The 12,256-nt window shown below is 35.2% G+C and overlaps 2 protein-coding genes across 2 annotated transcripts; both read left to right on the forward strand.

The window, feature by feature from the left end:
• Positions 1 to 1,605, forward strand: LOC114744734 (berberine bridge enzyme-like 17). Its single transcript, XM_028932904.1, has one exon. It carries the CDS (start codon positions 1 to 3, stop codon positions 1,603 to 1,605), a length of 1,605 nt encoding a protein of 534 aa, XP_028788737.1.
• Positions 1,606 to 9,091: 7,486 nt separating this feature from the next.
• On the forward strand, positions 9,092 to 10,042 carry LOC114744735 (uncharacterized). The gene has a single exon (XM_028932905.1). It carries the CDS (start codon positions 9,323 to 9,325, stop codon positions 10,040 to 10,042), a length of 720 nt encoding a protein of 239 aa, XP_028788738.1. The 5' UTR covers positions 9,092 to 9,322.
• Positions 10,043 to 12,256: the final 2,214 nt, after the last annotated feature.

Raw genomic sequence — 12,256 nt, forward strand, 5'->3', positions numbered from 1 at the left:
ATGAAACTATCTTCCCTTCCCATAGCGATCATAACAATTTTGCTATCAATTGTTCACGCAACTTCAGATTCCTCATCCCTTGATAACTTCCTTCAATGTTTTCCAAACCATATTTCCCAATCCTCTACTCCAATCTCTTCACTGATTTTTACACCAGACAATCGCTTATTCACATCTCTCTTGCTCAATCGTACATCTAACCGTAGATACACAACACCCACAACACCAAAACCTCTGGCCATCGTAGCTGCTCAAAATCCATCACATGTTCAGGCCACAATAATATGTGCCAAGTCCCATGGCCTGCAGATTCGTATTCGAAGTGGAGGCCACGATTACGAAGGCCTTTCGTATGTCTCACAAGTTCCCTTCATTGTTCTTGACATGTTTGATCTTAATTCTATTCAGATTGACATAAGAAACGAGACAGCACTGGTTCAGGCAGGAGCAACAATGGGAGAAGTGTACTACAATGTTGCTAAAGAAAGTCACGTCCATGCCTTCCCAGCCGGTATCGGGCTCACTTTAGGAGCTGGTGGACATATTTCTGGTGGAGGCTATGGAAATTTGATGAGAAAATATGGTCTTTCAATTGATAATATCGTTGATGCTGAACTTGTTGATGTTAATGGAAGAATTCTTAACAGGAAGACGATGGGAGAAGATCTATTTTGGGCCATAAGAGGAGGTGGGGCTGCGAGTTTTGGGGTTGTTCTTTCGTGGAAGATCAGGTTGGTTTCTGTGCCTCCCCAAGTGACTGTGTTCGGAGTCAAGAAGACTTTGGAAGAAGGTGCGGCTGATCTTCTTTACAAATGGCAACTCATTGCGAGTGAATTAGACGAAGACTTGTTCGTAAGGGTAAGGTCTTTAGTCATCAATGGAATTCAAGAGGGTAAGAAGACGATAAGGGTTTTCTTCATTGGCCAGTTCTTAGGGAAAATCGATAGGTTAGTATCTTTGATGAACAAGAGCTTCCCAGAATTAGGTCTAAAAGAAAGTGATTGCACTGAAATGCCTTGGGTGAATTCAACTCTTTTCTGGGCTGATTACCCAATTGGAACCTCACTTGATGAGTTACTAGCACAGCACAAACGACCAACAGAGTTCTTCAAAAGCAAATCAGATTACGTGAAAGAGCCTATTCCAAAGAGTGCAATAGAATCCATGTGGAAGCTGATGATTGAAGGTGAGAAAATGAGGATGGAATGGAATCCTTATGGTGGAAAGATGCATGAGATTTCACCATCAGAAACTCCATTTCCTCACAGAGCTGGAAACTTGTTTCTGGTTCAATACTATACTCATTGGGACGAAGAAGGAGTTCAAGAGATTAATCATTATATGAAATTTTCAAGGTTGGTTTACGAATTTATGGCCCCCTATGTTTCGAAATCTCCGAGGGAGGCTTTCCTTAACTATAGAGATCTTGATATCGGGGCCAATCCTAGTAATGCGACAAGCATGGAAGCTGCGAATATTTATGGGAGAAAGTATTTTAAGGACAATTTCGAAAGATTAGTCCAAGTGAAAACCTGGGTTGATCCAGACAATTTCTTCAAACATGAACAGAGCATACCACCTCATCTCTTGCAGTTACAAAACTGATGGAAGGAATGGAATTTTCCTCATTTTATCAATAGATAATATATATTATAACGTCCTCCTATGCATTCATGGATCGAGCATTAAGAGTTTAGAATTGCGTTTGCATATAGCATATTTCATGTTTTTATGAAGCAATAGTAAGGGCGATTGAATTCTCAATCTTCTTTTTTTTATGTCCACAAAATCTTACTATTGATTCTGTGCAATAAAAAACGTCACATTACTTATAATTCTATAAATAGTGCCGATTGAATTCTGAACTGTTTTTTCTTTCCAGCCCTTAGCTCGTGCGTCAACAAAATTTGAGAAGATCTTGTGCAATTAGTAGTACATATACTACCAAAGAAGAAAAAGTTTCCATCTATGTCGCCTTATTATGTTGGTTCTAAATAAAATGGTAGTATTTTTTTAAATAAGTTTGCAGTATTAAAATAATATTCTTTTGATCCTAAATATAAGACCAATTTTGTAGTGTTTATAGTATAATTTATACTACAAAATGGGTCTTATATTAGAATCAGAGGAGTATTACATTAGTTACTTATGAAACCAATGTATCTTATAGTATTTAAAAACAAAGAAAAGAAAACCAAAAGACTAGGTCGCTTACTTATAAAAAGTAACATAGTCTTGATTCACTTGTTATTCCGTAAGTAACGCAACTTTCAATAATTTATTTATGTAATTTGATTCCATTTGAAATATTGTAATACTACCTCTGGATTTTAATATAAGATCTCATTTGACTTTTATTCTGATCCTAAATATAAGATCCTAATTCATTTTGTCTCTTATATTTATGTATTTTTTTAGTATAATTCTTCTAATAATAATAATAATTCTCACCAATACACTTAATTAGCAAAAATATTTTAGAAAAGACAACATATATTTATTACAAATAACTAGTTTAATTTATTTTTTTAATCTACTAAAATTAATAAACTATTTTTTATATTTAGGACCAGAAGTAGTATTTGATGTGTGTGTGTGTAAGTTTCAAGGGGTTGGCTTCTCCCATGCTCTCTATATACATCTGTCTATATATGGCCATGCCATATCCCATAGTCACCCCCCTAAGTCAAGTGTACGTTCATGATCATATAAAGACGATAGGCATAGTTTAAACTAAGTCTTGGACATATCACACACTTCCAAGCTAACCGCAATTGCATATTATTGGCCACAATAGTAAACGCCTCATTACAGTTATATACTACGCATATATTCAAAACCATATGTTGGATCCAACATAATAACACATACCATGTGATGCTAGCTAGCTACTTAATTAAACTAAAAAGAGGACCGACGATAAAATCATGTTCAATGTTCTGCATTATTTCAAACTCAAAAGTCTGCAATTTGGTTTCCGTTCACTTTTGGGAAGAACCTAAATTCTTCCTTTTCATCACCATCACAATTACCTCCTTGGCTTTCTCATCGCATATGTAGCTTGATTAGCTACCGTTAGATGGGCCCTTTCCATTTCCTTGCTTGCGCCTTCCAAAACCCTCCAATATTCTCATCATATGCCCACAACACCAAAACCTAGCCCTCCCAAGTACCCTTCTTTGTGCTTGACATGTTCAATCTTCATTCTTTGTTGAGAGTAAATTAAAGAACCTCAAATTTTGAAATTATGGGAAGCTCAAATGAGGTCCAAGTGGAATAATAGAGAATCCAACTTGTCTTGGGCCCAAACATGATGTGCATATGTGTGCAACAAAAACATTTGGTAGAGTTAGTGACTCCCCATCTTGGACCAAACCCAGCTTCATCCAGGTTACTTCAAGCCTGATGTGACTTTAGATATGGAGTGATTTGTTAGGGTACAGGTGATGGTCGTAGTGGTGACGTGTTCCAAATTTGTATGAATCAAAATACGCTCTTGGATGAAGTAGATTACAGCTTAGAATCAAAAGTGAATGAGTGAAGATCTAAAAATTACATATGGAATCTAAAAAGGAGTTGAAATATTCATATAGATTGTACATGTTTTGTTGATATTATTGATATTGATTCAAATATAATGTATCTAAAGAGAAAAAATTTTTAAAAAAAAAAATCAGACTGAGCATCATGCTGCTTCTTATAATTTCTCTTGGAATATATGACTGTCGAGTATAAAGGCTATAATCAGTAAGGGATCTTTCATGGCCAATTGTCCTAATCCTGAGGCATGGAAGTCACAGTGAAAAGTTAAAATGCCATTTTGAAATTCCATGGAGAACATTAACCGGTTCACTTCCACACCGCTTGCGAACACATTTCCCTTCCTATCGTTTTCTTGAGGAAAATTTTTGTTCCTCATTTTTTTTCACTAATTAGACTTGTTGAGATGTTTAAGTGTGCGTGTGTACAATCACTACAAAAAAACAGACTTTAGGTGGTGACAAAAAAAGTCGCCGCTGAAAGTGACATCAAAAAGTCGCCGCAGAAACTAAGACTTTCAGCGGCGACTTTTTTTGTCGCCGCTAAAAGTTCGCCATTGAAACCAAGACTTTCAGCGGCGACAAAAGTGTCGCCGCCGAAAGTGGACCTTCGGCGGCAACTTTTTTTGTCGCCACCGAAAGTGGACTTTCAAAAAGTCGCCGCTGAAAGTTCGCTATTGAAACCAAGACTTTCAGCGGCGACTTTTTTTGTCGCCGCCGAAAGTGGACCTTCAGCGGCGACTTTTTTTGTCGCCGCTGAAAGTATAATATAATAATATATATTTTATTTTACAATATTAATAAACAAATTCAATCTGGCTCAGCGGCAAGAAGGTTGGACACGAAAGGAGGCGGTCACGAGTTCGAACCTGGAAGAAGACACATTTAAGGTGAAAATATTTGGACGATGACGTGACGAGGAGGAGTGATGTGGCAATGACGTGGAGGTGGCTAGTGATGATGTGGCGGTCGGCGGTGATGATGTGGCCGCCGATGGCGATGACGTGGAGGTCGACGGTGATGACGTGGCGGCCGGAGACAATGACGTGGCACCGACGACGATGACGTGACATTAGTAAAGCCAATTCTTCTTAGGCATTACTTTCAGCGGCGACAAAAAAGTCGCCGCAAAAAACACTTTCTGCGGCGACATTTGTCGCCGCTGAAAAGTCTTTCAGTGGCTACAAGAGTGTCGCCGCCGAAACTTCTAAAAGTCGCCGCTGAAAGTATCTTTTAGCGGCGACCTTTTTAGTCGCCACTGAAAGTTTTCAGCCACGGCTGCTACGGCAACGACTTTTCAGCAGCAACTTGTCGCCACAAAAAACTTTTGACGGCGACATTTTGTCGCCGCTAAAAGTCAATTTTTTTATAGTGAATTTACTGCTTGGAATCGATCATATCGATTCATTCGAGCCTCAAAATAAATATCAATTAGTTCGTATATTTAGTCCTCCCACTCCCACCCTCTGATTCTTTGTTAATTAACTTATAAGGTTTATGCCTGACCTGTAAATTCAACCTAATATACATATGGACCCATCAGCTTCGTGGTGAGAACTTAGATTTCGACCCTTAGGGAGTACGGCTGAAGCACAAGGAATGATGAGGATGAAAAATACACGCAACACACGGACCTATATGTATGCGCGCGCACACACACACACACCTATATCTGCAAATATATGGGGAAAAGCAAGGGTGTTGAAAAGGAATAAGGATCTGATAATCTGAACCTGCCATGCAAAGGGGCCCAAAGCATGTGAAAAGCTTCCCAAAAGTGAGGTTCCATAGCTTTCTATCCGCTGATATTTGATCGAACCTAGCTATCTATCTATCGATAATGAGGTTACCTGTCTGCCACTCACGTCTGTTCTAAATCTAAATCCATTTGATGAGATCCCACTTTCCCTTATTATGCAGAGACAAACTAATAAAGAAGGCTTTGAAAGAAAGAAAAGTTGATGGTGATAATTAAAAGCCATGAGATTGAGCTTCTAGTCTCCATTACGCACGTATATTCTCATCTTTACTTTCTTCTAACTCAGTTTTACCGACTATTAGAACTGGGAAGTCTGGCTTGCATTTAACGTCCAATAATCATGCCCTATTTTCTTCCAACTTAAGCTGGGGTGTGTTATAAGTCGGTGGAACATGTGCTTCCCTACGATGCAACTACGGGCGTTCATAATTGAAGTTTCATATTTTGAAGATGAGAGAGAATTTTCTGAGATCATCGTCTCCACCTCACAATTAATTAATTAGTAGCCACATGTAATATAAAAAAGCCCAGCTATTAATATTTATACGTACCAAACCGAGTGTACGCTTTGTAAAGTTCATTGATGATGATTTCAACCGAAGTAAATGAACTAATATTGAGAGAATCTAACCAGGCTTATTCATGAATTGGGCAATGTCCCTGCGCCTACTTGAAAAACACTTTGAAAAGATGGGTAGGAAAAAAGGTTTTGCCGTTAAATTAAATCTGATATATGAGCATAACAAATATTACTTCCGGTCATAATTATAAGAGCTAGTTGACTAATTTGAGAAGATTAAAGAAAGAAGTTAAGTTAGTTATTTGTAATAAATATGTGTTGTCTTTCCTAAAATATCTTTACTAATCAAGTGTATTGGTTAAAGCTACTATTGTTAGAAGGACTACCTTAGGAAAAAATGCATAAATATAAAAGACAAAGTGGATTGGGGTCTTATATTTATGACCAAAATAAAAATTAAACAAAATCTTATATTAAAGACCGAAGGTAGTATCAAACTTTAATTAGAAAGCAGACACTCTTAAATTTTTTTTTTCCATACTCAAATAGATAGAAGAAATAATTGGATGTAAAAGAGATGTATAAAAAGAAAGTATTGAAAGAATCAACTTACCTTCTATTGAATGAGGTCACCCTCTTCAATATTTATCTTCAAAAAAAAAAAATCTCAAATTCACTCTTTTAAAAATTATAGGAATCTGATTTTTATGATTCTCAAAATTTTTTGTTATCCAACCAACAGCCTTGTAACATAGTAATATGAACACTCCGCGATAAGTAGGAGGTCGTAAGTTTGATTATATATGCTGGTGACCCCAAACGATTAGTGTCTATCCTATTAATTAAAAAAAAAAAAAAAAATTACATGCTTTCTGTATGAACAGAGAATAAAAATATATGCCTTGTGAGAGAAATTAAAAGCAAACAATATATATATACACACACGAAGGCAAATGATGCCATAGATCTTGGATTGGAACAAAACAGTGGAGTGAAATCGAGGTGGATTAACTGTTATAACTTCTAAGTGAGATGAGGTGTGTTTGGGATTACTTTATTTGGATCCATGCATCATGAAGTTTTACTCAGTGAAATGCACGCATCTTCAGCTCAAAGTCTTAATTTCTCACACTGCTTCCCTGTCTTGAAAATTGTATTGTGTTCATTCATGCAAATTCCCTCAAATTTGTCAACACTTCGAGCTTTCCCAACCCCTCCAAATTAATATTCACTCAAAGAAAAATAAATAAACAAATAAATGATTTGAACGACAATCCATTTCGAACAATCTTGCAATGCCTTTAGCCTCCTCCTTCAAATCCATAGGGTTGTTTTCCATGGGTGACATAGAATTTCGGGAGAACCAAAATAATGAATTTCGTGGGAACCAGCTTATTTGCTTCTACTTGCATTCAAAATGAGTTAATACAATATTTGGTTCTTAAATTTGTATGAATTTTGATTTTAGTTTTTCAAGTTTCAAATCATAAGTTTTGGTCTTTCAAGAAGCAAAATAGTCCATATTTTTATTAAATTATAAGACCTAATGTTTTAGAAGGAAAAAAAATTAGACTTGAGAAAAAAAATCTATGACTTAAAAAACTAAAATAAAAACAATTTTGAGAGATAAAACAATATAATCTTTGAGAAGGTGAAAGGGCAACTTCTCCTAGAACTTGGGAAGAAATTTTTCAAATAAAATATCATAAAGCTGTACTTTCTAAATATTTTATATTAGTTTCTAAGGATACCTTTTATAATTATATCTCTGCTAAACCTAAAATAAGGATATTTATGTTAGTAGTATTAAAAATTAGCATATTTATTTGTAAAAATATATATTTAATGTCTCAGCTGGAAATAAAATATTAAACATAAAACTAAAAGGTATATTTTCTACAGGAAGTAGGCCTAAATTTACTTTTACAAAATGCAATATTAACCCCAAACTAGGTTTTGCAAATTAAAAAAAAAAGTTGATTTTAGCGAACTATATACGTTTTGCAGACAAAAATTAGGTTCTGGAAACCGGCATCCAAGCATCAATGTAATTTTTTTTTTTAACCAGGTCTACGCATCAATGTATAATATTTGTATTTATAAATATACTTTATAGGTTATTTTCAACACATATTGATGGAAATCAAAGAAAATCATAAAGTTCATTAACTCTGTTTAAAAATTAAATAAATTTCTTACTTACACTTACTTTCCTACATCAACTTAATATGGATAAAAGAATTATAATAAATAATTAATGTGCTACCTTATGAAAAGTACCACAAAATCTCTCCTCTGATTGCCTTAGAAATAAAACTGGAGGGAGCATCTACTCTTTTTGATTCTGGAGCACACTGCACTTTCATTAAAAAAAAATTAATTTAATTTTTTATGCTTTAAATATTATTTTATTTTAATAAATACAAAATTTGAATTGAAGATAATTTTATAACTGAATTTTTAAAAAATAAATTTATTATTAAAAATTACATATCATAAGTTTTAAATTTGAAACATTCAAATAAGATTATACATGAACTAAACTTTATTATAACCATGAGTATACGGTATTATATTAACTTTGTATGGAACTTTATCTTCTTTTCAAAAGTATAGACTAGACTATAGAGAAATGCTATATATGTCGGACTTAAAGCTTCCTCTTATAAATTGTAACAAGGTAACATTTCGATGAAAAAAAAGGGTAATCTTTCGTCTTTCGTGAAATTTAATTAATCACCTAATAAATAACTCGTATATATATCATCAATTTCCTCAGAGTGGGGAGGACATAATTATAAAATTAGCCAGAAAACTCGAATTATTGATAAGTTATCTTTATATAATAAAGCAAGTCGTACTTAACTCCAAGAAAAGCACAGCACCCACCTTCTAATTCTATTTCTAAATCCCAGTAATTCGTACCTTCTAATCCTAATTAATTAAAATAAGAGCACACTCACCAAATCTTATTACACATGGTGGGGAATGACCCAAACCAGTAAGAAGTGTTGAAAGTGGTAACTTAGCCGCAAAATTATCCTGGAATGACTGTTCTTTGCACAGAAAACCTAACGTCTTTTGGAGTCAATGCCTTGGATTTCTCCATCAACAGAGAATTAAAAGCCGATCCTTCAGACAAAAACCAAGATCAGTGCTTGATGATATGTGATTAAATTTGGAAATCCACAATTCCAATATCGTCTTGGTTACTGCATATTACAGGACCACCCTACTTTTTTACCTTCTTCCTCCTCTATGCCTTCTTCTCACGCCAAAAGCCTTATCTTATAAACCCCACAATGCAATGCACTCTTCCTAAAGCTCTCGTGCACTGTATTCTTCTTTCTTTTCTATCAATCCCTTTCAAAATCTTTCGCTTTATTTTTTCTTTCTTCTTTTCATCATCTCACAAGTCTGCTTTCTCTGTTCATGGGTGTGATTCTCTTACAGCCAGTTGTGTAGTAATCGTAGCTATCAGGGGAACCAAAAACGTTGTCCTCCATGGAGGAAAGCGAGTTTTCCTTGGAATTGAAGTTCATGAACTTCATATGTGTGAAACACTTTCTCTCTCCCCCTGGGATTTCTTCACATCCTCTGTTTTCATTTACTGTTACCTTATGCACACTCATTCTCCTTTATCTTCCTCACCTTTTCTGGAAACTCGTTCTCTCTCCCGTTCTGATTCTCACTGGAATTCTCCTTCTAACCATACTTCGATTTGGAGCAAATCAGAGATCCCAAAACGAACAACCAGGAATACCCGGCACGCCAGAACCGAGTTTGAATCATGAAAACAGAGCAGTTGCAGAGGAGAAAGAGGAGGAGGAGAATCTTGGCATTGAACCAGAGGAATCGGATTCCCTCGAGAAAGTTCGGCAATGGATATCGACACATTCCAAAACAGAATTCAAATCCCAGAAGTGTCTCAGCTCCGAGTGTTTCGTGGAATCATGGGATGTGAAAGCGCCGTTGGAAGTCATATACGAGGAACACGAAGAGGAGGAAGCAGAGACGGATCCGAATGAGAAAGAAGACACCGGAAAATACGCTGATTACCCCAAGTACCCCTCGTTATCACGGTATTACCCAGAGTCCGATTCAGAATCGGAGTCGGATAGCTCGTCGGACCGTGGTTTTCCGGCGATAGGGCAGTGGGAGTCGCCGGAGAACACTTGCTTCCATGCTCCAGTGGGACGAAGAAGACAGAGAAGGATTGATTGAGATAGCTTTAGACGGCGGGAAGAAGATAGCTATGGAGCTTCAGCTTGAGGAAGATAATCTAATTGAAATTGACATTTCTCCGAGGAGACACGACAGGTTTGCCGGCGAGAACGAGGTCATCGCCGGTGCGATCAGTGCCAACTAATGTGAGATTAATTAAAGCTTTTTTTCTTTTATATATATATATGTATTTTTTTTTTTGTCTCAGTTAAAGAGCATATATTTTTAACGTAATGGATCACCTCTTATGGTTTTTGGGGTGAGTGAAGGGGAAGAATAGAGATTTTGGGATACTGTGAAGTTTTTGTGGAGTTTGTTTGTTGTGTCTTTGATTAACGTGGTATACTTGTATTATATCTGTGCTTTAATTAATCATTAAACCCAGAGATCCAAATGTTTGATTACGTTTTATGTTTTTGTCTTTTCATTATTTTAGCATAAAATGTTTGATTAGTGTCCCTTATCAATTACTCTTCCGGTCCTTAATATAAGATTTAATTGAACCTAATTATTGAATTGGTTTTGATCCTGAATACGGACCGTGGTTTTCCGCCGATAGGGCAGTGGGAGTCGCCGGAGAACGCTTGCTTCCAGTGGGACGAAGAAGACAGGGAAGGGTTGATTGAGATAGCTTTAGACGGCGGGAAGAAGATAGCTATGGAGCTTCAGCTTGACGAAGATAATCTAATTGAAATTGACATTTCTCCGACGAGACACGACAGGTTTGCCGGCAAGAGAACGAGGTCATCGCCGGTGCGATCAGTGCCAACTAATGTGAGATTAATTAAAGCTTTTTTTCTTTTATATATATATATAGCCTCAGTTAAAGATATATATTTTTAACGTAATGGATCACCTCCTATGGTTGTTGGTGCGAGCGAAGGGGAAGAATAGAGATTTTGGGATATTGTGAGAGTTTTTGTGGAGTTTGTTTGTTGTGTCCTTGATTAACGTGGTATACTTGTATTATATCTATGCTTTAATTAATCATTAAACCCAGAGATCCAAATGTTTGATTACGTTTTATGTTTTTGTCTTTTCATTATTTTAGCATAAAATGTTTGATTAGTGTCCCTTGTCAATTACTCCTCCGGTCCTTAATATAGGATCTAATTGAATCTAATTGTTGAATTGATTTTGGTTCTAAATATAAGACCTATTTTTTCATATTTATCAGTTTTTTTCTAAATTACCCTCATAGATACTCTCTCAATCATAATCAAGTAGAAGAGGGAGGGAGGATATCAAAAAAGATAATTATAGTATCTTAGGAAAAACATATTATATTTCTTATAATTAACCACCTTACCTAATTTCTTTAATCTAATCAAATTAGTTAAATAGATCTTATATTAAGAATCGAAGGAATATCTCTATCACCTCACCCAAAAAAATTTCTTCTTAACCAAACTGAGATTCATATGCTATTGTATTGGGAACATGAAAAAATATAGCAAGTATAAAATAATTTCGGGAAATAAATTAAGGATGATATTTCAGTTTTCAAGTTTAAAAATTACATGATTTTAAAAACTCTTAGAGAAAGCCAAAAAATTTGCCTCTGAACCAAAATGAGATTCATATGTTATTATATGTTTGTCCATGTAAAACACAGAATAATTTTCAAATCATTCAAAGATTAAAAAAAATGTATGCTTGCGCTGATATCACGAGTGAAAGCAAATTATCTTGCATGATGAGTCTTATCGTTTGAAAGATTATACTTGTCATTATTAAATTTATTTTAAAATCTTATTAAAAATGGTTAAAAAGTGAAAAAGGCTAAAAATCCCCCAATAGTAGACTATGAATGGTATGACTTTCTGAAAATTTAATTTATATCAATATCAATCAGGTGCTTTATTAATTAGTTAATGAGCATACTTAAAATATTTACATGTTAATTAATTAATAATTAATATGAAGGTAATGTGCTGCATGAAAGCACATAAATAAATGCAAAAAGTAATCTCAGTTGGGCTCCATTACATGACATGACACATGTGGCCATAAGGTCCTCTAGATATTAAACACACAAACAGTAGATGGAAGGCTGACATTGGAGAATAGTGCAGTAAAGGCGTAAGGAGGGGAGAGGTTATCCTTCAAAAAGATATGTTAGGTTGTCCCTCAAAAAGAAAATATTTTTTCTTGTAAATGTATAAAAATATATATTATCTATTATTTAAATTTTTTTATTTTTTTGATGGATTA

Source organism: Neltuma alba, unplaced genomic scaffold, assembly GCF_004799145.2.
Source record: "Neltuma alba isolate B1F8T4 unplaced genomic scaffold, ASM479914v2 tig00004432_pilon, whole genome shotgun sequence".
NCBI classification, from domain to species: domain Eukaryota; kingdom Viridiplantae; phylum Streptophyta; class Magnoliopsida; order Fabales; family Fabaceae; genus Neltuma; species Neltuma alba.